The following is a 25,654-nucleotide window of genomic DNA, read 5'->3' on the forward strand; positions in this document are numbered from 1 at the left end:
ATAGCGGCCATTTGAGGGGTGAACCAACAGAAGGAAGACCTTTCTCTCTAACTCTAAAAAAAAAAAAAAAAAAAAAAGAAGAAGAAGAAGAAAAAAAATGAGTTATAGCCACATTGGTATGCAGCAGTTTTTAAAATGCTAATAAGCAAAAGATATGAAAAAAGCATGCAACATGACTGCTCACACTGAGGGCCAGAACAAGGAAGCATAAACCAAACGCAGCCAGGGAACAATCGTATCCCAGAGTGGGGACCAGGAGGTCACTGCTCGCCTGAGGGGCAGGAACCCACCAGAGACCACTGTGGCCCCGGAATCCAGGGCGGCTCTGAAACGCCCCAGGTCTTCACACACTGGCAGCCGCTGGGCCTGGCTCCCAGCAGGGTTCCCCTGAGCCCAGGCCAGTGCTCCCACAAGCGCATGCGCTGAGGCCAGGCTGGGTCAGGCTGCCAGCCAGCTGCTCCCACTGGAGGAGAAAAGCCCACCCCATCCCAGCCCCTGCAGGAAGGAATGGGACGGAGGAACACAAACAACAGTACCCCTACACACACAACACACAGAACCTACACACACAAACAGCACACATGACACAAGACAGACACAGGCACCTATGACGCACGCAGTCTTCCCAGCCCTCCCGCAGGGGAGACCTGACCTGACCTGACTCAGTCCAGGTCAGGGGAGGGGCCCCAAGCCGCTGGGCTTCCCAGGAGTCCTGCGCCGGGCTCCAGGCCCACGAGGCGCAGGGGACGCGCCTGCAGGTCTCCTAACCTGGAGGCCTGGGTCCAGCTGAAGGAGGCCAGCGGGGCAGCCCCCGGGAAAGCGCTCTGAAATCCCCCAGCGAGGAATTTACCCAAAGAAGGAAAAAGTCGCCCACAAAGGAGGCCAGCAGAGGGCTGTTTACAGACTGTCTGGCAGCCTTGGAATCCAGCAAGGCCGCAGACCCGGCCACAGGCCGAGGGCCGAGGGGCGGCCGTTCACTCCCCAGCGGGGTCTGACCCTGTGCAGAGATCGCGGCCCAGGGCGAGGGGGTCCACGGGCAGCTCAGTGCTGGGCCGCCCCTCCCCCAGCGGGCAAGGCCTTGCCTCACCACCTGGCCCAGGTGAGCACTCAATAGCTCAAGCACATCCCGGTGCCGGAGTAGTTAGCATACCTGACCCTGAGGCCGGCGGGGCCCGGAGGAACCCCGGGCCCAGCTGGGAAACCCTCTGCGCATCGCGCCCAAACGCTCACACTGGTACCAGCACCGACCCTGACACGAGCCCAGGAACCAGCGGATGGCAGAAACTGTTGGTCCAGTCAAGGCGCGGGGAAGTGCATGGAGCGGCTGGCACGGCGGTGGCCGATTCCCAGATATGCGGGATCAGGCGACAGCACAGAACGACTTTTCTAATGGCAGCACCAAAAAGTTAACTTATTTTCAGGAGAGACACTGGCAAATAAACATCTTTAGCTTTGTCTGTTTAGCCGTGGTTTCTCGTGTAGCAGAGCGCAGGGCGACAGGCCACTGCTCCCTCCAGATTCACGCCTGGGGCTGAGTGCAGTTCAGGGGCGCGGGGTGTGGGTGGGCGCGGACTTGGCCGTGCAGCGTCATTGCTGTCCACCTCAGACCCCAGCTGCACCCGGCACACGCCGAGTCCCTCCTGCCTCTCTCATCCGCTGACTTGGTTTCCCGTCCGGCCCTGACAGTCCATGGTGCCGGAGCGCGTGCCACACCCCTTCCTTGCCAGGGCTCAGTGTCCCAGCGTCTGACACTCCAGGCATGCCCCTCGCTCCGTGGAAACGCTGCTGTGAGATGCGCCCGCGCACCGTGGCGGCCACCCCTCTGTGAAACACCTGCTTGCTGTAGGCGCTGCCCACCCTGAGCTCGGCTCCCGTGAAGCCAGGGGCGCGCTGTGTGCTGGCAGCCCAGGTGTGCTGGAGCAGGACTCCAAGCTTGCCCAGGCCTGGAGGCCTCCGGTGACAGAAGCCGGGCCGTCTGTGCACCAGGAGGGGAGGTGCCTTGGGAAGCGGAAAACCTGAGTAAGGCACTTACCTAGACAGGCCAGCGTCAGGGACTCCCGGTGACCTGGCCACGACTGCTGTCCCCGGAAGCCACAGTGAGCGTCGAGTCTGGCCTCCCTGCCTGTCACCAGAGACAACACGCAGCCGTGGAGCAGGCAGTCCTGGTGGCCGAGCAGGCTTGGACGCAGGCTCCAGCAAGCTAGACAGCGGAGCTCGCTGTAGGCTCCAGGAAGTGATTCTGTGCAGGCCTGGGACTGCCCCAGGTGGGCCAGCGCAGGCTGGGAAAGCCAGGAAGCCACAGGTGAGGCCCGTCCTGGGGCAGCGCCTCCCTCTCACAGGTGGCTGCAGAGGGCAACCCAAAAGGCCTTCCGAGGTCAGACCTGAGACTTCCAGGACCCTCAAGCCCCATTTTCCCACGTCCTAAATTCAGTCCAGCGAACAGGACGCAAGTCAGGGCAGGAAGTGAAGATGCACACGCAGGGCCTTGGGCCTGAGCCTGGATTGAAATTAACGTTTGGGGGAGGTGCTTGGTGCAGCAGCTAGGATGCTACTTCCAACTCCTGCATCCTATGATGAAGTGTCTCAGTTCAAGTCCTAGCTCTGCTTTTAAGATTCATTTGAAACAAAGAGAGAGGAGGAGAGAGAGAGAGAGAGAGAGAGAGAGAGAGAGACGCTTCCATCCACTGGTTCACTCCCCAACTGGCCGCAACGGCCAGAGCTGCACCCATCCGAAGCCAGGAGCTTCCTCGGGGTCTTCCACGCAGGTGCAGGGGCCCAAAGACTTGGGCCATCTTCCACTGCCTTCCCAGGCCGTGGCAGAGAGCAGGACGAGAAGTGGAGCCCCTGGTCCACGTCTAACCCCAGGAGGCAGCAGATGTGCTCAAGCAGTAGTGTCTCCTACACGGCAAACAGCTCTGGGCTCCTGCTGCAGCAGCTGTAAACATCTGGAGGATGAACCAGCACATGGAAGGTCCCTTTCTGCCTTTCAGATAAAAAAATAGAGGTTTGGCTCTGGGCCTGGGAATCTGTATCCCTGAGACATGCTTGCTTGTGTCTGAAGATTACAAACTGAGGCAACAGCTGCCTCACTCCGAGGGAGAACTCCGAGCGGGAGGCTCTGCCCCTGGCTGGCAGGGCAGGTGCTGCCGGGCCCTCTAAGGGCCACACCTGCCGGGCCCTGCACCTCACGGGGTTCAGAAGTGGTGAGAGAACAGCAGAGGGCCAGCAGCACAGACTCTGGACCCTGGCTCCCTGCTCTGCAGCACCTCCAGGAGAAAGCAGGGGGGCCTCGGTCACCCCAAACCCGATCCAGGGAGGACTCGCAGGCTGCACCCCTGTGGGTAGGGTGGTCCTAGGGCCTCCCGGCTCACGCAGCCCTCACCTGCAGGGCTGCAGGCGACACGACTGTCCCTCCAACCTTCTGGTCACCAGCTGCACCTGTGGGGGCCATCGCAGTCAGGTGTCCTCCTCGCCGGTGCTCCATGCGACAGCCCCACGCACCAGAGGGACAAAGGCAGCACCAGACAGCTCCTCAGCCCTCTCCACGCCAAGCCCCTCCCTTCCACTCTGATGGTGGAACCACCCACGTGCCGCAGGCCTGGGAGGTGCCCACAAATGGAGCTGCAGCCACTTCTCCCTGCCTGGTTGTCACTCGCAAGCTGAAGGTGAGGGACTTATGCAGGTGGTGCTGGGACAGAGGGGCCGCGCCTGCCTGGGGAGGAAAGGGGGACCCGGGGAGGGAGGGGCGCTGAGCTCCACACTGCATACTGACAGCCCCCAGAAACAGGAGCAGGAGGGCGAGGTCGGGCTTCCTGCACAGGCAGGGCAGCACCACTGACGGAGCCGAGGCAGCAGCCAGCTGCACCCAGAGAGCACGGGCCGAGGGTGTCCTCTTCCAGCCACGTGGTCACTGCTGGGGCCTCAACTCCCTGCTGGACTCTTTACAAAAAAACAGCTCAGACCCAGTGACGCTGCAGGGGCTTCGGGCCTGCACTCTGTTCACTGTGACTCCGTGCCCATTTTAAGTGGCCGTAATCAGATGTTCTGAGCTGCACTTTGTATATTTAGGGTATTGTCTGATACAACTTTCATTTCACATTCTGCAGCACCTGACAATCTGGGGGGAGCTCCACCCCCCCTCTCTTCACCACCATTAACTGCAGACTCGAGGCAGCACAGCCTCGGCACCAGCGGGGAGCTGGGTGAATGGTCTCCCAGCACCCGAGTCCAGTGTGACACCGCAGGCTCCCCCGTGAGGATGCTGAGGCCAGACACGGACCTCAGGCTCCAAAGCGCCAGGCCAACTGTCTGAAGCCTGGCCAAAGCCTCCCAGGCCCCAGGGAGATTCACCAAGCGAGACTGCAAATGCATGGCCCAGTTCAGGGTGACCTGAGGTCTCCAGCCCTCCTGTCCCCAACAGCAGGGAAAGAGAGAAAGAGTCTATTTATGGCAAATAATTCTGGGGCTGAACCAATGCTTTCTGAATGAGACCAAAATAAGAGTCTATTAAAGGCTTCCATTCCGACCACCCCAACACACGACTGTACAAACCACTTTTATTAGGCAACTGCCGAGGCGCACCCCTGTCATGCTCTCACCATACCTGTTTCTCATGCCCAGGCTCAGAGGCAAGGTACCAGCTTAGCAAACAGGAAAACTGCTCTGCACAACAGCGACTGTCAGCTTAAGGCATTACTAACTTGCAGAAGGAAGCGGGTTACTGGGGAAGCTTGGACAGCCCAGGATGACTTTCTCGGAACAGGAACCCTCGTGGCAAGGGCCAGGCTGTGTTGCCATCCTTGGGAGGCGGGTTACTCCTCCAAGCCCACTCACGTCAGACAAGCAGTCTACTCCTTGAGCTCTGGATGTGGTTAGTTACACCCGAAGCACTCCCTGCCCAGGAGCCCCTCAAGTGTGTGGGCGCCAGGGCTTCGCAGTCCTCCCTGCTGGAGACGGGAGGGTGGGCATCCTGGCAGGCTGGCCAGGCTCAGCGTTAGAATCAAGTCCCGACTAGAACTCAGGAGCAGGGGCAGGCCCCTCCTGGGAGCACTCGCTGCGTCACTGTCCCGAGAGCAGCTCCCACGGCGCCTGGGGTCCAGGGAAGCGCTCCGAGCAGGTGGCGCGCGGAGCTGCCCTCACTGCATGCCGAACCACTGCTCCTGGTCAGCCCACTGGGCCGCCTCACTGTCGCTGCCCTCCAGGTCCCCTTCTTCCCCACTCCCTTCCATGTCGTCCACATCCTCCTCCTGAGTGGCATCCGTGGGACTCTCCTCCTTCTCCATCTTCTGCATCCCCTCTAGAGACTTCTGGTCATTGGGGTCCAAACTAGGGGACAACAAAACAAAGGAGAGGCCTGAATCTCTGCCTTGCTTCTTGCTGGTGATCTGTCATGTCCCTGGCCCGGCAGTGAAATGACCACACAGTCAGAGAAACTGCTAACGCCTGGCCTCTCCAAACAACGCCAGCTTCCAAGGCTCATCGAGGAAGTCCACCACCAGACGTGAGAAGAGGCGTCTTTTCCTGATTTCTAGAATTCTCAAACTGAGTTTTTCTTCAGAAATTTTTTAAACCTTCTCATATTTATTACCCCTAGCACTCTGCTACAGGCAGCTACCAGATAACACAAATGAAAAAGTAGCAAGCAAACATCAACAGAAAAATTAAAATGTAATTTCTTGAAAGGAATTTAGGTTTTGAGCTATAGGGCTACAAAATAGTTACTTTTCTGTGAGCAGAACATGTAATTAAACCGTCAGCACTTCAGTAGGCAACACAAACATGCTATACCATGGAACACTGTCGATGCCTAGGTTAGACCCCAGGACCAAGGTTACCCCAGCTGGGCATTCAGACTGAGCTCCATGTGCCCAGCTCCCCAGTGCAGTGCCCCAGAACATCACTGATCTGATTCCCAGGAAACCTGTCCTCCTGCCTTGGTGACAATCACCCAAGCCAGCGGACGTCCCATCCCTGGGAAATCGTCCAGTGGAGGCTTGGAATGTGACTTTTTCACTTGATTCCGGGCTTCCAAAAGGCAGTTAAAACCCATGTTGGAATCCTATTCATGCATAGTCAACACGGACTAAAACCTGTCGTGTCACCTCAGTCCTCAACGGCTGAGAACTGCTGCAGTTCCCGCCCTCTGACGCCCACCTGCCCTTCTACAGATGCTATGAAAGCACACAGCACACTGGCGTCATCGGTCTGCTCGGCTGAGACGAACACCGAGGACATGCGGCATCCCCAGGGGCCACTGAGATGCCAGGCACACGAGCGCCGTTCAACTGTGTGCTGAGCAAGTGAACGGATGTGACCAGAACCTTCCAGACACACAGACAACCCTCAAAGAAAGCACTTCTGTGTTAAGCAGTAGAATACCACTATTTATTTAGTATTCACTATGTACCAGGCACAGTGCTAAGAGCTTTACATGGAATATCACTTAATCCTCAACCACTGAATGTAGACAGGAAGTCTGTTAGTAGCTTGCCAGGATGACAGAGGTGAAGGCAGTACCCAAACTTCAGACCCATGTTTTTCACTACTACAGTAGAGAGAAACATGGGAAGGTACAGTATTGTGACTTGAAAAAGCAGAGTATAAAATATATACTAGGTGTAACTGTAAACATATGCATGTGTGTGGGTAAGGACAGGAAGATGATCTGTACAAATGAACATGGATGGCAAAGTGGTGTGGACTGGTTATGAGGGAGACAATTCTTTACTGTTACTATACTTGATGAAAAGATTTTTAAAAGTCATGAATTCACAAATAGCTCTGGGATTCACCATTACTGTTACGATTCTGCTTCCAACCATGAGCATGAAGTGTGTGTGTGTTTCAGAACTCCTGTAACCACAGTTCACGCCTCCTCTGCCCTCCTCATGGACCTTCCCCCACGGGAGGCTAAGTGCCTACCTTAGTGCTATACTATACTGGTCCATTGCCTCCTGATACTCATTGACAGCTACAAGGAAATCTCCTAGGATCCGATGCAGGACACAGTCACTCTGATTAGCCAGTGCGTTTCTGAGTAACGCAATTCCATCTTCATATTTCTGTTCTCTGCCTGCAAAGAGAAAGACCCTCATTGTCCTACTTCAACAATATTTTGAGAATATATTCCCAGTCCAACTCATATACACAAAACCACACAACTATCACAATCCAACAGTCTCTCTCAAGATGCCCTCAAGCCGGAGCCGCGGCTCACTAGGCTAATCCTCCGCCTTGCGGCACCAGCACACCGGGTTCTAGTCCCAGTCGGGGCGCCGGATTCTGTCCCGGTTGCCCCTCTTCCAGGCCAGCTCTCTGCTGTGGCCAGGGAGTGCAGTGGAGGATGGCCCAGGTGCTTGGGCCCTGCACCCCATGGGAGAGACCAGGATAAGTACATGGCTCCTGCCATCAGATCAGCGCGGTGCACCAGCCGCAGCGCACTGGCCGCGGCGGCCATTGGAGGGTGAACCAATGGCAAAGAAGACCTTTCTCTCTGTCTCTCTCTCACTGTCCACTCTGCCTGTCCAAAAAAAAAAAAAAAAAAAAAAAAAAAAAAAAAAAAAGATGCCCTCAAGAATGACGATGTGACACAAAGTGAGAGCAAGTGCATCTCAACTGCTATTTGTCAGGAAACCCACAAGTTTGAGTTCTAACTTAAAAATATATATATTTGAGGCCGGTGCTGTGGCGCAGCAGGTTAATGCCCTGACCTGCAGTACCGGCATCCCATATGGGCGCTGGTTCGAGACCTGGCTGCTCCACTTGTAATCCAGCTCTCTGCTATGGACTGGGAAAGCAGTACAAGATGGCCCAAGTCTTTGGGCCCCTGCACCCGCATGGGAGACCCAGAGAAAGCTCCTGGCTCCTGGCTTCGGATCAGCATGGCTCTAGTGTTGCAGCCAACTGGAGAGTGAACCAGTGGATGGAAGACCTCTCTCTCTGCCTCTCCTTCTCTCTCTGTATAACTCTGACTTTCCAATAAATAAATAAACATTTTAAAAAACATTTTATCTGAAAAGCAGTTAGAGAGAGGGAGAGACATTCCATCTGCTGGTTCACTCCCCAAATGGCTACAACAGCCAGGGCTGGGCCAGGCTGAAACTAGGACCCCAAAGTTTCATCTGGGTTTCCCGCAGGGGCTCAGGGGCTCAGGGGCTCAGGGACTTGGATCATCTTTTGTTGCTTTCCCAGGCACATTAGCAGGGAGCTGGATTGGAAGTGGAGCAGTTAAGAATCAAATCAGTGCCCATATGGGATGCTGGCATTGAAGGTGAAGGCCTAACCCATCACACAACGCCGGCCAGGAGTTCTGACTTTTTAAATGTACTCTTAAACCTTAATTAAAATAAAAAGCCTATTTGTATTTGATTTGCAAACTAGCCCAAATCCAAGATTTCATCATAAATTGAGATGGAAAATACCAAGACTAAAAAAACCATAGGACAATTCAGAGAACTCAAAAAAGTTCAGATTGGCTAAAACCAAAGTAGTTCAGGATTAGCACATACAAAAGAACAGAACAGGTACCAACCAATTTTAGCTGCCTTGAGCTAATCTAAGCAGGTCTAGGCCAGCTACATTTGGTTACACTAAATATAAACCCCTTCCAGCAGGCTGAGACCTGCTGCAAAGACACGTACTTGTCTGGTCGTCTAACCAGCTGTGAATGGGAGGTCCAACTGAGATTAAAAAAAAAAAAAAAAAAAGAGGATGAACAGATCAGAAAATGGGATATACTTACTAAGCAGTTCTGCTTTTTTCACCACAGCCTTAATGTAATCTGGCCTTTGGGTCAGGGCTTTATCTAACAAGGTTTTGGCTTTCTCCTGTGTCACCGGGTCTTCAAGACAAACAGTGGCTAAAAGGGTAAGGGTCTGTGCATTTGCACCAAGAGTTTTGTAAACGTTGTTAGCCATTACCATTGCTTCACGAATACTGTTGGAGGCCAAGTAACACTCGATGAGACCTGAAAAAATAAAACACATCAAGTTCAACCACATTACCATTCTAAGCCACACTTCCACTCTGACATCCTCCAAATAACAAGCCTTCAGAGTGTCAGACAAAGGGAAAACTGGGGCACGCCAAGGGAAAACGCTTGACAGTGAGATCAGACGGAAGGTGTGTTGCTAGAATAGCCAAGAAGTGCTCTCCCCAGGGCACCAGCCGGATATGCAAACAGCAGCCTTGCAAAGGGGCCTTCAGTTAGTGATGGGGCATGTGGGCAACCCACCTGAACTCTTGAAGAACACAACATTAACATTAGTTTACGCAGGGCCAGACAACTAAAGTAGTGAGATGATGCTTCCAGCAAAACCCAAGCCTGGCTGCCTCATAAGCTGCTATTCTTCAGCTGTGTTCAGCTGCCGGAGGGCCCTGGAGTTAAGAGGCAGGCCCCTGCAGTTCTAAATGTGAATGTGTGGTTCTACAAACTGAAGGACCGGCTGTCAAGCCATCTAGGAGAAGGCAGATGCTTTCATTTGAAACCGACGGCCCTTCCCCAGATGGACCTGACATGGTAGCTCCCGCTGTTCTCACACTCACAGGGAGATGCCAAATGATGCCACTTCAAGCAGAGACAACTCAACCCTTCATGCCAAGAAGTTGAAAAGACGACAGGGAGAACTTTTTGACATAAAGCATTCAAGACTCATCAAAACAGAAAAACAGCTTAAACCCCAAACCCACACAATCCCTGGCAGATTTTCTGTGCATACTCCTCCACCCTAGCAGCACTTACAACATCCACGCACACTCTTCTACACACTATGGTTACTTAACCAAATGATCCACGAGTTAAGGACAACACATTACATTTCAAATACAGTATTTTCCAATTACTTACTTAGTTTTACTTCAGAAGGAAATGGAAAAGAATGCTCTTCACTAACCAGGGGTGTCTGCCAGCAAAGTAGGGGAGCCCAGTGGAGGTCACCAGAGGGCATAACCAGTTACCCTAATCCAAATATCCAAATGGCAGCTTGTGGGAAGGCAGCCTGTGAAGCCTTTGTGGCCTCTGGATAGGGAACATCCCCTATCCAAGCGCGGTGGTAAGAGGGGGTACTCATTCAACTATAACCCCAGCTCTGATGAAACAGGCAGGCTGGACTGAAACTAAAAAAGCACATGGCAGGCTAGGGCAGTTAAGGTTTTAGGATCAAGAATTTAATCTGTGGGAGCTGGCACTGTGACATAGTGGGTAAAGTCACTGCCTACAGTCCTGGCATCCCATATGGGTGCCGGTTTGTTACAGCTGCCCCAACTTCCCATCCAGCTCTCTGCTACGGCCTGGAAAAAGCAGAAGATGGACCAAGTCCTTGGGCCCCTGCACCCATGTAGGAGACCTGGAAGAAACTGCTGGCTCCTGGCTTCGGATCGGCCCAGCTCCAGCCATTGCAGCCATTTGGGGAGTGAACCAGCAGATGGAAGATGTCTGCCTCACTCACTCGCTCACTCTCTTACCTCTGTGTAACTCTGCCTTTCAAATAAATAAATAAATCTTTAAAAAAATTAATGTGCAGGGCTGGTGCTGTGGCATAATGGCTAAAGCTGCCACCTGCAGTGCCAAAATCCCGTGTGGGTGCTGGTTCGAGTTCTGGATGCTCCACTTCAGGTCCAGCTCCCTGCTAACACACCTGGGAAAGCAGAAGATGGTCCTAGTACTTGGGGCCCTTCACCCACACAGGAGACCTGGAAGAAGCTCCTGGCTCCTACCTTTGGATTGGCCCAGCTCTGGCCATAGTGGCCATTTGAGGAGTGAACCAGCAGATGGAAGACCTACTTCCCTCTCTCCTTCTCCTTCTCTCTCTATAGCTCTGTCTTTCAAATAAATACATAAATCTTTTAAAAATAATGTAATCTGGGGACCAGCGCTGTGGCACAGTATGCTGAGCCTCCACCTGCAGTGCCAGCATCACATTTAGGCACTGGTTCAAGTCCTGGCTGCTCTACTTCTGATCCAGCTCTCTGCTGATAACCTGGGAAAGCAGTGGAAGATGGTTCAAGTGCTTGACCCCCTGCACCTACACCTGAGACCCGGAAGAAGCTCCTGGCGCCAGCTCAGCTCTGGTCGTTGTGGCAATTTGGGGAGTGAACCAATGGAGCTCTCTGTCTCTCCCTCTCTCTGCCCATAGCTCTGTCTCTCAAATAAATTTAAAAAAAAACTTAAAAAAAAAAAAAAAAAGAATTTAACCTGAAAACGCAGTGTTAGCTTGCTGGAGTTTCTACTTTTCCCCAACAAATCTACAACAGGCACAGCTCTTAAGCTACATAAACAGATTTGTTCTTTTCCCCCAACTTCCAAATTTACTTCTCAGATTGAACTCATCTTCCTGTTAAAGAGCAAAATCACTCCTCGACTCTTAGGTTTATTTTTGAATTCTTATAAAAATATGTTTTGGAGGAACTGCATCTTCTAAGATCTATTTTAAATGTCTGGGACTGGGGACTGAGTCACAAGTTGCTGAAGCTGGCACAGCTCCTTTGAACTCCTGGGGTCAGTTCACATGAACTTAAAACATTCTATAGCAAAACAAGGCTGGACCCCAATCATGCCCAATCTGCAGGTCACAACGAACACACTGGTTCCCACAGCCAACACTGTCACATGGATACAGGGACTTCTCCGGCACCAGGCAATGTCATAACGAGGGGATCTAACACAGTGCCTGGCACAATGAGATTCACATTAATGAGCAGGCCACACATGAACCAATAAAAAACTACCCCAAATACCCCCTCATCAAAACAACTTGAGAAAACAGAGCTGGCACTGTGGTACAGTGGGTTACACTGCCACCTGCAACACTGGCATCCCACAATGGAGTGACAGCCAGTGCCGCGGCTCACTAGGCTAATCCTCCGCCTGCGGCGCCAGCACCCCGGGTTCTAGTCCCGGTTGGGGTGCTGGTTCTGTCCCGGTTGCTCCTCTTCCAGTCCAGCTCTCTGCTGTGGCCCAGGAAGGCAGTGGAGGATGGCCCAAGTGCTTGGGCCCTGTACCCGCATGGGAGACCAGGAGTAAGCATCTGGCTCCTGGCTTTGGATCGGTGCAGCCATTTGGGGGATGAACCAACAGAAGGAAGACATTTCTCTCTGTCTCTCTCTCTCACTGTCTAACTCTGCCTGTTAAAAACAACAACAACAACAAAAAACATAATGGAGTGAAGTCCCAGTTATTCCACTTCCTGCTAATGCACGTGGGAAGGCAGAAGATGGTCCAAGAACCTAGACCCATGCTGGAGGTCAGGACAGAGTTCTTGGCTCCTGGCTTTGGCCCAGACCTGACTGTTGCAGCCATCTGGGGAACCAGCAGATGGAATGTCACTCTCTCTGTCTCACCCTGTCACTGTGCATTTCATCTTACACACTGATGCTTGTCTCCTAACGCTGTGCATTCCCACCTACACTGCTGTGACCTGGCACTGGGACTTTCAGAAGCGCTCCCAGATGAGCCTACGGGAAAAGAGTGTGGGAAAGTGATGGCCTATTGAATCCTTCCAGGTTGAGTGCTGCTGCCACACCTACAGAGTCACACTGTTTATCTACATTTGCTGTCTTACCTTCATAACAATCTAAGCGACAAGGTGCAAGCCGTATGGCCTCCCGAAAATGGATTATTGCTTCTTGGACTCTGCCCATGTTCCTCAGTGCGGCTCCCTTCAGGAGCAATGCTTGAACGCTGTTACTGTTCAGCTGAATAGCCTTGGCTCCTAAATACAGGGCCCGGGAATACCGTTTGCTATAGAAACTATGACACCTGGAGAAAAACAACCAGAAGTTATGAGAGGAAATGCTAAAAAAGTGTCATCCACATGTCAAAAAAAAAAAAGGGCCCATACGTGATCTTGATTACACACAACACTGAAAAAGAAATTATGAAAAAGAAAAAAAATAAATATTCCTTTGGGTGGAGGAGGGGGCATCTGTACCAGCTAAAGACGCCACCTGGGACACCTGCATCCCACATCAGAGTGCCTGGATTCAAGTCCCAGCTCCAGTCCTGATTCCAGCTTCCTGGTGATGCACACCCTGTGAGGAGCAGGCAGTGCTAACACAGGCGGAGCCCACCTCACATCTGGGGGGGCCTGATTTAATTTTCAGCCCCAGGCATGTGAGGACAGTGGCTCTACCTCTCTCTTTTTCTCCCTGTCTCTCAAATAAATAAAAGTATTTCTTTTCTGGGGGAGGAGGGGACTTGATTTCGAAGGGAAAAATTAAGGAATAGGACCTGGCATCTGGAAACAAACTATTAGCTGAGAAACAATGAGAGAATCTGTAAAGCCAGATTAGTAACAAAGGAGCATCTTCCAGGTCCTCTCCAACGGCTCAGCCTGAGGGAGGCCCAGCACTAAGCACAATGCATTCACCATCTCCATTCGTGCTTCCCCTCATGTGGGAGGTATCAGACCATTTTCCACCGGGGAAAATCTCAGAGGTGTCAACACTGTCCACAGGGGCAGAAAGCCAGGATCTGAAACCAGGTCTGCTTACTTTTTAAACATTTGCTTTCAACCTCTATTTTCTTTCAGAAACCACAATTTTCTAAGCCATCTACTGAGGGGAAAAGGAAATGTATAAACATACCCAGAGACCACCCAGGGTTCTGCATGCTGATCAGAAATATTGAAAAGGCGGCAGCCAAGGCTCTCCACATCCTCCAGTCGCCCTTCCCGTGCCAGGAGGTAGCCGTACACATCCATTCCTGGAAAGGCACGACACGGTGACAAGAGGCTCTCAGACACGGCAGCAGGAGCCCTTCACAAAGCAGCAGCACCCCAGACCCCAGCTGAGGCCCTAGCACTGCAGGAGCTGAGCCCTTCCAGCATTATCCCCTCCCATCAGCACTTCCAGTCTCTTATAAAATGACTGTTAAAACCAAAACCCATTCAACATAAATAAAGAAAAAAGCAAAGGAACAGAAGGACCTTCTGAGCAATCTGAAAGCCTGTTATTTTCAGAAACTGGCTGTCCCTACATCCTGTGGTGATATACAGCTATCCTAACTCAACTTAGAAGGCCCAAAAAAGGCATCAAGTAAGTTCTCACTGCCAAGAGCAAGTTCTCACTACCAAGAGCTCTAGCACTCAGGAGTACACACTTAGTATGCTGAAAAGCCAGTCAGTCTCGGAGAACGCTGGTATCTTCCAGATGAAGCCTGTACTTCCTCCTGGGATGCAGTTCATTAAAGATCACTGCCTTCCCTACCCCAGCATCCACCCCTGCTTTCCCACCCACGATCTGTACAAGAGGCACCACGCTCCTAATCACCTACTGCTTGCCACCATTCTCCTCCACGCCTTGCTACCCCTTCAGACTCCCATGAAAATTCCTCGCAAACCAAGATTACAGTAACACTCCTGCTGGCCCATGGACTCAGTCTGAGCTTCCAACTCAAAGCTGCCACACTACTTTTTCTGAAACACCATTTTGATTAGGGTCACCAGCCTGGAGAACGAGCACTGGGCAGGAGAGAGACCTTCTATGACCAGAGTCATCTTTCTATATCTGCTTCCTTGTTTGCCTACTCTATCACTGAACCCACAAGCTGGGGCAGGTGTTGGGGTACAGTGAACTGAAGCAGCTTGTGACATCTGCACCTCACATCAAAGTGCTGGTTCAAGTCCTGGCTGCTCCACTTCCAATCCAACTTCCTGCTAATGCATCTCAGGAGGCAGCAAATGATGGCTCAAGTGCTTGGGCCCCTGCAACCGACACTGGAGACCCAGAAAGAGTTCTGGGCTCCTGGTTTTGGCCTCAGTCTGGCCATTGTGGGCATTTAGTAAGTAAACCAGCAGACAGATCTCTCCCTCTCTCTCTGACTTTCAAGTAGATGGGGAAAAAAGAGAAGGAAAGAAATTACAAGGCTGTTTATTGTCACAGGGCTGTGTTTCTCTAATGTGCTTTCTTGTGCCTTTATAAACAGATGCCAGCCTATCTCATTTCCCACTATTCCTGAGCACTTGCGCTTTCCACCCCCTGCCAGTGACCCAGCAGTCTTCCTCTGGAAATCCCGGACCTTACCCTCAGCTATCACCTTTCAGATCAAAGGCTTTTCTACTTTTCCTAATTACTGCCTTTAGTCACTTTAGCCTTAACATCTGTTCATTTACTCACTCTTAATTATACTAAGAACACAGTAAAAGCAAATTCCCTAAAAGGATATTATGCCTCTGGGGATGGCATCCAAATTCTCAGTCAGGCACATCATAAATTTATAAATCATAAGGAGGGGCTATGACTTACCCCTCCTCAAAGGGAAAAAACCAAATAATGATCTGTGGGAAGATGACACTTCAATTCAAGCAAAAACAACTGTTCAAAATAGAATTACCTAAGTGTCAGAGACATGTGTCAGGATCTAAAAAAAGCATAAGGCTGCTTTAGTAAGTTTTCCAGAAAATTCCTCTGAAATATGTTATCAGGAGTTCACACTACAGTCCGTCCTTATCTCTTCTGATCTGCCCTTCTACAGCCACTTGTGCCCTGCCTGAAGGATTATTTACCTTTTATCAGATAAGGATCCAACATCTGTGCCTGCTCAAATTTAAGGACGGAGTTTTTATTGTCTCCAGCTCTGAAGTACAGATCTGCTAAGCTTCCCAGGAGGTCCACGTTATCTCGCAGTAAGGACTTCTTCTCTAGTGAACTTTAAAATATTAAACATTGAATCTTAAAAATCTATTATAAATCCTTTTGGTTGTGGAATCTGGAGGATGGGCATTTAAAAACTAACTTCTGTTGCATATGGATAAAATTTTTCATTATAAGAACCTTTGTAAATGAACTGCATACACTGTACTTTGTTATTCTGAGCTTACAATAAAAAAAAAACAGTTACATAAGACATGACAGCAAATATACAGAATAAAACAGAACTTTCTCACTGCCTACAAAAGGCTTTCTGGGAGCAGATTTCCAGAGAATCACATACACAAAATGGTGTTAAATGCAAGGTATTTCACAAGTGACAGCTACTTTATTACTCAACTGGTACATAACACAAATGCCAGCCTCTTGTCCTGGGACTTTATCGTGTATCCAGAAAATCCTGTCCTAAGGAGGCAGCCCAGGTCAAATGCTGCAGTTAACTATGCTTCTGAGGAATTCTCAGACTTCTTCCAGGTCCAAGCAAAACACAGCAAGGGAGCCTGCTGTACACAAGTAGTTCCTTTGCAGGCACACAGCTGAACTCAGGCCTCGGTTCTCATTTTCACAGGTACCCCACTAAGGATGTTCCATGTGACACTATCCCATACATCGAGAGACAAGTACAGCCCAGAGACAAATGGCTGCAGCATCAAGTGATAAACAGCTCATTTTCCTATTTTGCTAATTTAGATATATTACACCTTCAGCAAGGAAAGGGCCTCAAAAGCACTGAATTAACTTTGTAGCTCTCACCAGATGGTATTGATTGCTCTTGAGTTGTCGCCGGTATGCACAAAAGCATAGGCTTTGATCCACACTGAGAGCCAGTCCAAGTTAGGTACCGTCTGGATTACGTTCATTGTCATTGATGCCACCTCTGCACCTTTTACAGAAAGGGACAGCAAGCCTAGAGCAGCAGGAAGTGGGAGACAAGACAGTGAGGCACAGTGTCCCTCTTCCATAATACGAACCCAACAGGCTACACTTTCCCTAAGGTACAAGGCACCCTTTTCTGTTCTAAGCAATGCATACGGCAGAAAGACCATAATTTTTTTTTTTTTTTTTTTTTGACAGGCAGAGTGGACAGTGAGAGAGACAGAGAGACAGAGAGAAAGGTCTTCCTTTGCTGTTGGTTCACCCTCCAATGGCCGCCGCAGCCAGCACACTGCGCTGATCCGATGGCAGGAGCCAGGTACTTCTCCTGGTCTCCCATGGGGTGCAGGGCCCAAGTACTTGGGCCATCCTCCACTGTACTCCCTGGCCACAGCAGAGAGCTGGCCTGGAAGAGGGGCAACCGGGACAGAATCCGGCGCCCCGACCAGGACTAGAACCCGGTGTGCCAGCGCCGCAAGGTGGAGGATTAGCCTAGTGAGCCACGGCGCCGGCCATAGAAAGACCATAATTTAACATTTCTTCAGTAAATATCCAACAACGAGAATCCTATTCAATCACTCTCTGGAGAGGACTTTTAAAAAACTAAAGCTATAGGAGCAAGTGCTTGGCAGAGGGGTTAAAGAGCTGCCTTGGGTGTCCATATCCTGGATTTGAGTCCTGGCTCCACTCTGATTTCCGCTTTCTGCCTCTGCACAACATGGGAGACAGCAGCGGATGGTTCAAGTAGCTGGGTCCCCGCCTCCCCCGTGAGATGTGTGGATTGAGTTTCCAGCTCCCAGGCATTTTAGGGAGTGAACCAGTGGATGGCAGCTCGCTCTCTCTCAAATAAGGTAAACTTTTAAGAAACAAATTAAAATTAAAAAAAATAAATAAAGCTATGTAACGATATGGCCAAGATGGAGAACTACTAGCCTGCACATCAGGCCCTCCATGAACGCAGGTAGAGAATGATCTATACCTAGAATGGCATCCAGGGCTAAAGGGCACTGCCGCAGCACCTCCTTATAGCTGGTGACTGAAGGGCGCTCCTGACCAGCCTTCTTGTACAAATTTGCCAGCATCATGTTTATCTGTATAAAAAAATAAAATAAAGGACAGCAAGTTACATGCATAGTGCCATGAAAAAGTCCTGCTTTTTACTACCAGATACTCTACTGTTTTTTTTACTGGACAACCTACCACAGCCTTCTACAAATAAACAAAGAACAAGCCCATTCGTCAAAACGAAGAAGAAATTACTATACTTTCTTTTCCTAGGTACTCCCATCTCTAAGAGGAAAGTCACATTACCCTCTCACTTACCTAACCAAGAGGCCCAGTATTACCCTGGCCAAAGATGCTGCCTCTGGAAACAAGAACTGCATTCATTTGAGGAATGTCCTAGAATTCTAGTTACCTTGATTCTTTTTTGATCTTAAGATAGAGGATGAACTACCCCAAACTGCTAAATTCTGTACATTTTAAATTGAATTACTATTAAGGGATAAGAAAATGAGGACCTGTTAACACAGCTAGTTAAGAAGAATCAGACACATTCTCCCCAGAGGAAATGACAGATAGAGAGGTGTGATACTTGGCTTCTCCCTGACAATGAGACCAATGGCTGGACTCTACCCTAACACTTAAAGCTCTGACCTGTGGGTACTATCTGACTCACCAAAGTAACACTATAAAAACCAGATTCAAACTGACCTCCAGAGGCGATCCATGATTAGATATATGATTTAAATCCAGAGTGCAGACATCTGTTTTTTGGCACAATTTAAGTAGATAACTTTGGGGCCAGCATTGTGGTGCAGCAGGTTCAACTACAACTTATGAGGCTAGCAGCTCACACAGTCCAAGTGCTTGGGTCTCCACCTATGTGGGAGACCAGATGGAGCTCCTGGCTCCTGGCCTTGGCATGGCCCAGGTCTGACTGGCAGCCACTTGAGGAGTGAACCAGCAGATGGAAGATCAGTCTGTTTCTCTCTCATTCTTAGTCTTTTTCTCTGTCACTCTGCCTTTCAAATAAATACATACTTACAAAAATAGACAGATACATACTTAGTAAAACTATATCAATGCTAATTCTCTGTAAAAACCACAGCAGGAAGAATTTGAGGAAATCTCAAAGTTCCAAAGAATGTAGAAGTTACAGAGAAGGGATAAATGATCTCACTAGTGCAAAGAGAAGACAATGTTCCAATTTTAAATTAATAGATCTTAAATATAGAAAGTGTTTGGCAGATCATTAACTGAAGGAAGCAGTCAACATGAAGGCACAAAAGAAAAAAAAAAGTCAACCGCAATCTCTTCAGTTATCTGTGGTTCTGCATGCCAGACATTTCCTCAAGGGGTAAACACTCTGAGGATTAAGAACATCTCTTCTCATCAGAGACCTGCATTAGATTAAACAATCCAGTACAGAACTAATCCACACTAATTCAAACAGTAAAGTAATGAAATACTAGAAACAGAAGATTTTCACTTGGCCTCAGATTTTCCATTTTAGGCTATTTTGAAAATGCAAAGGAAGGTACTTAAAGGAAAACTCCAGTATCGGTGTCAATATTAAAAAAAAAAAAAGTTGAATTTAAGATCGTTTCTTGACTACTTGTTATTAAAAAGCTATGACAGATGGACCGGATGTTTGAACATCAGAATTTCCTTTAAGCTACTTGACCATCACTGAAAGAATGAGTTCTGAGTACTACTTAGTGAAAAAATCAATTTTCTTAAAAGGTAATTGTTATCTGGGACCATCATAAAGCCACATTGCACCAGCTATAAACTCAAGCAGTCATCATTTTCCAAAAACTAAGTGAGACATTGTACGTTTACTCTTGAAAATTTACCAAGATACAATAATCTTAACACTGGAATTTTCCTTTAACTTATGAGGGAATGTGTGGCGGTGTTTACCATACATTAACAGACGTTCAATTAGACGTATTTTTGACTCACTTCCTTGTCCTTTACACAGACTGAGAAGCCAGTTAACTCCCTAACAGACAAGAAAGAAAAACTGTAAATATTTTAGGTTTATGTTTGAGGCACACATCTTTGTTTGCTCCTGACTACAAGAGTTCAACTGAGAGAAGAATCTGCCCTCCTAACACACAGACTCCTCGAGCCCCTCCTGAAGTGATGGCTGTAGACATTAAGAACTGGGTACCACAAAGCTGAGCTGCTTTGCCAGTAACCCACTTTCTAAAAATGTCCTTCCAAAGCTGGCAAGTCACTGAGGAAACCATGGCACATTTCTAGTGAGACAAGCAACAGTTCATTCAAAATTATCAAAATGGCTTCTTCCACAAGGAAGACATCTTGAGCATAGGAACAGACACTCTTAATATATGCAAAAAATTCTGAGGGTAAGAAAAGACTTTTAGACGTTACAACAACACAATTTACTATACAGGACCCAAATACAGTTCCAAGTATTTTTATTAGCAGTAACCTTCATAAATTAGATGGAGGAAATAACTTAAATTTTAAAAACTTAGAAAATAGTAAATAATTCCTTAATACAAGGAAGTGTAAAAACACAGTTCTCAAGAAGTTCTGCTATTTTTAAAATTCAGCAACACTTGAATAAAGCAGCAGTAACTAAAATGCCCCAGATCCCCCTTGCTTAGATTCCTTGCCTTGTAAGGGCAGGAGGATGAACACAAACATCTTACCTGGAAAATTCCTTATTGCTAAGCACAAGCTCCACAGAACAGTTTTTCAATAAAATAAGAAGGGCAGGAGATATGAGTATATGTTAGAGTATTAAATATTGATATGAATTTGAACTTATGAGTAGATTCTCACTGTTCTTCTAAAATGGATTAAAAAAAAAAAAAACTGATGCCCAATATATTATGCCAGGCACTGTGGTGCAGCGGGTTATGCCATCCCTTCGGTCACGCACATCTCATACTGGAGTGCCTGGGTTGGAGTCCCAACTACTCTGTCCAACCTGGGAGGCAGCAGATGGCCCAAGTATTTGAGTTCCTCCCACCCACACTGGAAACAGATGGAGTTCCTGACTCCTGGCTTCATCCTACCCAGACCTAGATGTTGCAGGTATTTGGGGGGTAAACCAGAGGATGAAGGATCTGTCACTCTATCTTTCAAATAAAGAAAGCTTTAAAAAGAAAAAGAAAAAGATGCCCAATATATTTGACACCAGGTTCAGGTGTCTACTTGTTTCCTGCTTAGGAGAATGGCTCTAGTAATTGGGTTCCTGCCATCCACAGGAAACTGGGATTGAGTTCCTGGCTCTCTGGGATAGTTTCTGGCAGCCAGCTTTGCTGTCCCTTCCCCACCCACTGTGGGCACCTGAGGAGTGAACCAGGAATAAGAGCTATGTCTGTTTCTCATAGTAAAAAAATACTATTATCCTAACTTCATAAATATTTTTTAAAAAGTAAAGGGGGCTGGTTCTGTGGCATAGTAGGCTAAGCCTTAGCCTAAAGCACCGGCATCCCATATGGGCGCCAGTTTGTGTCCCAGCTGCTCTTTTGCTGATCCAGCCCTCTGCGTATGACCTGGGAAAACAGTGGAAGATGGCCCAAGTGCTTGGGCCCCTGTACCCATGCGGGAGACCCAAAAGAAGCTCCTGGCTTCAGATAGGCCCAACTCTGGCCATTGTGGCCATTTGGGGAGTGAACCAGTGGATGGAAGACCTCTCTCTCTCTTTCGGTATCTCCCTCTCTGTAACTCCATCTCTCAAATTAAAAAAAAAAAAAAAAAAAAAAAAAAAAAAAAAAAAAAACTTCAAAAAGAAAAGTGTTCTCATCACTATAATATGTTGCCAAAACAAATATATATCCTACATATAAAGAAATACAAAGAACTCTTACAGTCTTGTTTCAGAAAATAAAAGGATTAATAAATGATTCCCACTATCAAATGATACACCCATGAATGTACAAAATGAAATGTGTTCACCCCAAAGTGTTTTCCAAATTACTATTTCCCAAAAGCAAAAACTATCAGAATAAGCAGTCTGTAGTACTGTACAGCTAACATTAGTTTAATTTTCAGGGTCTCATAAGAACATCATTTCTCTCTGTCTGAACCCACACTCCAATACCAGGAAATAAAGTGAGAATTAGTTATGAACCACTTGGTCAAATGCATGTCCTAATATACCAAGACACATGGAAGAAGCAGACCGGGAGAGCTGTGGAGCAGAAAAATACATTACACACACTTAATCCAACTTACTTTGGGAGTTCTTTGTCTTGAAGGGATCCCATCAAGTATGGCAATGGCATCTTTATCTTGTTTTAGCATTGTATAACATTCAGCCATTTTGTATTTCACCTCAATTTCAGAAGGAAGACACTAAGAGAGAGTGAAAACACGGCTTCAAAATATTATTTCAACAGTATAGTAGTCCTTCAAAATGTTTAGCACAGACTTATCTGATAATTCTGCTCCCAGGCATACAGCCAAGAGAACTGAAAATGTATATTCACACAAAATATTCACAGCAGTACTATTTATGGGCAAAAAGTGAAAATCAGGCACAGGTATTGTGGTTAAGCCACTGCTTGAGATGTCGGCGTCCCATATCAGAGCACCTGAAAGCAAGTTCTGCCTCCACTTACAATCCAGCTTCTTACCAGTGCACCTGGGAGGCAGCAGCTGATGACTCTAGTGCTTGTGGGAGACCCTGACGGAATTCCGGCTCCTGGCTTCCCCAGCTGCAGTCATTTGAGAAGTGAACAGAAGAGGGAAGATCTCTGCCTTTCAAACAAATAAAACCATTCGAAAGGCAGAGTGACAAAAAGGGAAAGACAAAAGAGACTGATCTTCTATCTACTAGTTCATTCTTTCTTTTTTTTGACAGGCAGAGTGGACAGTGAGAGAGAGAAAGAGAGAAAGGTCTTCCTTTTGCCCTTGGTTCACCCTCCAATGGCTGCTGCAGCCAGTGTGCCGCGCTGATCTGAAGCCAGGAGCCAGGTGCTTCCTCCTGGTCTCCCATGCAGGTGCAGGGCCCAAGGACTTGGGCCATCCTCCACTGCACTCCTGGGCCACAGCAGAGAGCTGGTCTGGAAGAGGGACAACCGGGACAGAATCTGGTGCCACGAGAGGGACTAGAACCCGGGGTGCCGGCGCCGCAGGTGGAGGATTAGCCTATTGAGCCACGGCGCCGGCCCACTAGCTCATTCCATAAATGGCTGCAATGACCAAGGTTAGACCAGGCCAAAGTCATGCAGCTGACAGCAGTTCAAATACTTGGGTCCTCTTCCACTGCTCTATCAGCTCCATTAGCAGGGGGCTGGATCAGAAGCACAGTAACTGGGTGCTGCAATACGGAATGTTAGTGCTGCAATTAGCAGCTTAACCGTCTGGACCAAAACACCAGTCCCAATAAAAAAAAAAAAAAACTTTATAAGATTTATTTATTTGAAAGGCAGAGTTAGAAAAAGAGAGAGAAGAACAAAAAGACAGGTCTTCATCTGCTGATTCACTCTCTAAGTGGCTGCAATGGCAGAGGCTGGGCCAGACCAAAGCCAGGAACTTCATCCAGGTCTCTCCTACATGGGTGGCAGGGGCCCAAGTACTTTTGGGCCATCTTCTGCTGCTTTACCAGGCGCATTAGCAGGGAGCTGGAATGGAAGTGGAGCAGCCAGGACACAGGTGGTGGCTTAAACCACTGAGCTAAAAAACCTAAATTTAAAAAAAAAAAAAAAGATTTATTGGGCTGGCACTGTGGCGCAGCGGGTTATGCCGCCGCCTGCAATGCTGGCATTCCATATGGGTGCCGGTTCTAGTCCTGGCTGCTCCACTTCCAATCCAGCTCTCTGCTATAGCCTGGGAAAGCAGTAGAAGATGGCCCAAATCTTTGGGCCCCGCCCCTGCATGGGAGACCTGGAAGAAGCCCCTGGCTCCTGGCTTCGGATTGGCGCAGCTCCGGCTGTTGCAGCCATTTAGGTAGTGAACCAGCAGATGGAAGACCTCTGTCTCTGTCTCTGTCTCTACCTCTCTCTGTAACTATCTTTCAAATAAATAAAATAAATCTTTAAAAAAAAAAAGATTGATTTATTTATTTGATAAGAGTTATAGAGAAAGCAGGAGAGAGCGAGAGGTCATCCATCCACTGGTTCACTTCTCAAATGGCCACAAAGGTCAGAGCTGGGCTGGTCTAAAGCCAGGAGCAAGGATCTTCCTCTGGGCCTCCCAGTGGGTACAAAGGCCCAAACACCTGAGATAATCCTCTGTTGCTTTCCCAGGCACATTAGCAGGGAACTGGATCGAAAGTGGACCCATATGGAACTGGACTGAAACTGGCACCCACAAGGGATGCCAGCACGACAGGCAGCAGCCCCACCCACTATGCCAGAAGCAGCCCTTGCAGGAGCATCTGTAGGAGGAGGATGAAGGAAGAGTACAAGCTTTACGAGATGAGGTGGACGTCAAGGAATCTCACAGGATCCTCCTCTAACACAGAGGAAGCTCCTGTTTATCTGCTTCAACACAGGCATTCACCCAAACTTGTCAGTGCTATTGTTGGCAGGGCTGCACGAGAACCTACTCAGGGACATCTCTGCTGAAACACAGAGAAGATAAACATGAATCCCTTCTACCCTTAAATTTTCTCTCCTGTCCTACTTTAGGAAATGCCGTATTCCTAAAACTTTTTAAAAAGGTGAAAACCAACCAGCGCCATGGCTCACTGGGCTAATCCTCCGCCTGCAGCACCAGCACCCCAGGTTCTAGTCCCGGTCGGGGCACTGGATTCTGTCCCGGTTGCTCCTCTTCCAGTCCAGAACTTTGCTGTGGCCCTGGAAGGTGGTGCAGGATGGCCCAGGTGCTTGGGCCCTGCACCTGCATGGGAGACCAGGAGAAGCACCTGGCTCCTGGCTTCAGATCAGCGCAGCGCACCGGCCATAGCGGCCATTTGGGGGGTGAACCAACGGAGGGAGGACCTTCTCTCTCTTTCTCTCTCTGTATAACTCTGTCAAAAAAAATTAAAAAAAAAGTAAAAACCACATAAATATCCACCAACTAGTTAACAGGTAAACCTAAGGTGGTATATCTACATAACGGAGTATTATCTGGCAATAAAAGTGAAGAACCAATACTTGCTATCAATACAGATCAACCTTGACTACACTAACTGAAATAAGCCAGACACAAAAAGCCTTATCACATGATTCCATTAATATCAAATATACAGAATAATTAAGTACCCAGAAACAGAGAGGTTAGAGATCGTCAGGGGTGAGATGGGGGAAGGAATGAGTGACTGCTACTAGGCAATAGCACCTCTCTAAGGAGAAGAAAATGCTGTGGAATTATACAGTACTGTTGGGAGCCAGTGTTGTGGCACAGCAAGTTAAGCTGCCATCCTGGATGCCAGCACCCCATACTGGAGCTCTGGTTTGAGTCCTATTTCGCTTCTGATCCAGTACCTTGCTAATGTTTCTGGGAATGCAGCAGAATACAGCCTCGGTCCTTGGGCCCCTGCATCCATGTAGGAGACCCACGGGGAATTGCAGGCTCCTGGCTTCAGCCTGGCCCAGTCCAGCCTTTGCAGCTCTCTGGGCAGTAAATCAGTGGGTGGAAGTTTCTCTGTCTCTCTATCACTTTGCCTTTCAAATAAAATAAATGGTTTATTTATTTGAAAGGCAGAGTTAAGAGAGGGAGAGGCAGAGGGAGAAGTCTTCTGTTTGCTGGTTCACTCCCCAAATGGCTGCAACAGCCAGGGCTGGGCCAGGCAGGAGCCAGGAGCCAGGAGCCAGGAGCCAGGAGCCAGGACCTCAACCAGGTCTTTCATGCAAGTGTAGAAGCCCAAGGACGTGGGCCATCTTCCACTACTTTCCCACGTGCATTAGCAGGGAGATGGATTGGAAATGGTGCAACTGAGACCGGAACCGGTACCCATATGGGATACTAGTACTACAGACAGGGGCTTTACCCACTGTACCACAGTGCTGGCCCCTAAACTAAATCTTAAAAAAAAAAAAAAAAAAAAGATAGATAGTACTGCTGGTAGTGCAACCTTGTAAACATACTGAAGCCCACTGATCTGCACACTTTATTTTTTCTGAACTGCACACTTTAAAAAGGATGAATTTTGAGGCCAGCACTGTGGCCCAGTGGGTTAAGCCATCCACTATGATGCCAGTAT

At 48.7% G+C, this 25,654-nt stretch overlaps 1 protein-coding gene across 15 annotated transcripts in view; it reads right to left on the reverse strand.

Moving 5' to 3' along the window:
- Positions 1-4,539: 4,539 nt before the first annotated feature.
- Positions 4,540-25,654, reverse strand: part of ANAPC7 (anaphase promoting complex subunit 7) — a 30,058-nt gene continuing 8,943 nt past the window's right edge. For 7 of the 15 annotated variants that reach the window (XM_070066178.2, XM_070066186.2, XM_008272209.5 and 4 more), the window contains 9 exons: positions 21,739-21,858; positions 17,498-17,609; positions 16,399-16,552; positions 15,501-15,643; positions 13,582-13,699; positions 12,558-12,754; positions 8,741-8,965; positions 6,922-7,072; positions 4,540-5,325 (listed from right to left, as the gene is read on the reverse strand). In XM_070066178.2, the coding sequence (XP_069922279.1) occupies positions 5,136-5,325; positions 6,922-7,072; positions 8,741-8,965; positions 12,558-12,754; positions 13,582-13,699; positions 15,501-15,643; positions 16,399-16,552; positions 17,498-17,609; positions 21,739-21,858 (1,410 nt within the window). In that variant the 3' untranslated portion in view covers positions 4,540-5,135. Of the gene's footprint in view, positions 5,326-6,921; positions 7,073-8,740; positions 8,966-12,557; positions 12,755-13,581; positions 13,700-15,500; positions 15,644-16,398; positions 16,553-17,497; positions 17,610-21,738; positions 21,859-22,139; positions 22,259-24,181; positions 24,479-25,654 lie in introns of those variants that run through there. The other 8 variants (XM_089323107.1, XM_089323106.1, XM_089323109.1 and 5 more) reach the window with 5 other exon arrangements.

This window comes from Oryctolagus cuniculus, chromosome 21 (assembly GCF_051225735.1).
Source record: "Oryctolagus cuniculus isolate XC-2025 breed Fujian yellow rabbit chromosome 21, ASM5122573v1, whole genome shotgun sequence".
NCBI classification, from domain to species: domain Eukaryota; kingdom Metazoa; phylum Chordata; class Mammalia; order Lagomorpha; family Leporidae; genus Oryctolagus; species Oryctolagus cuniculus.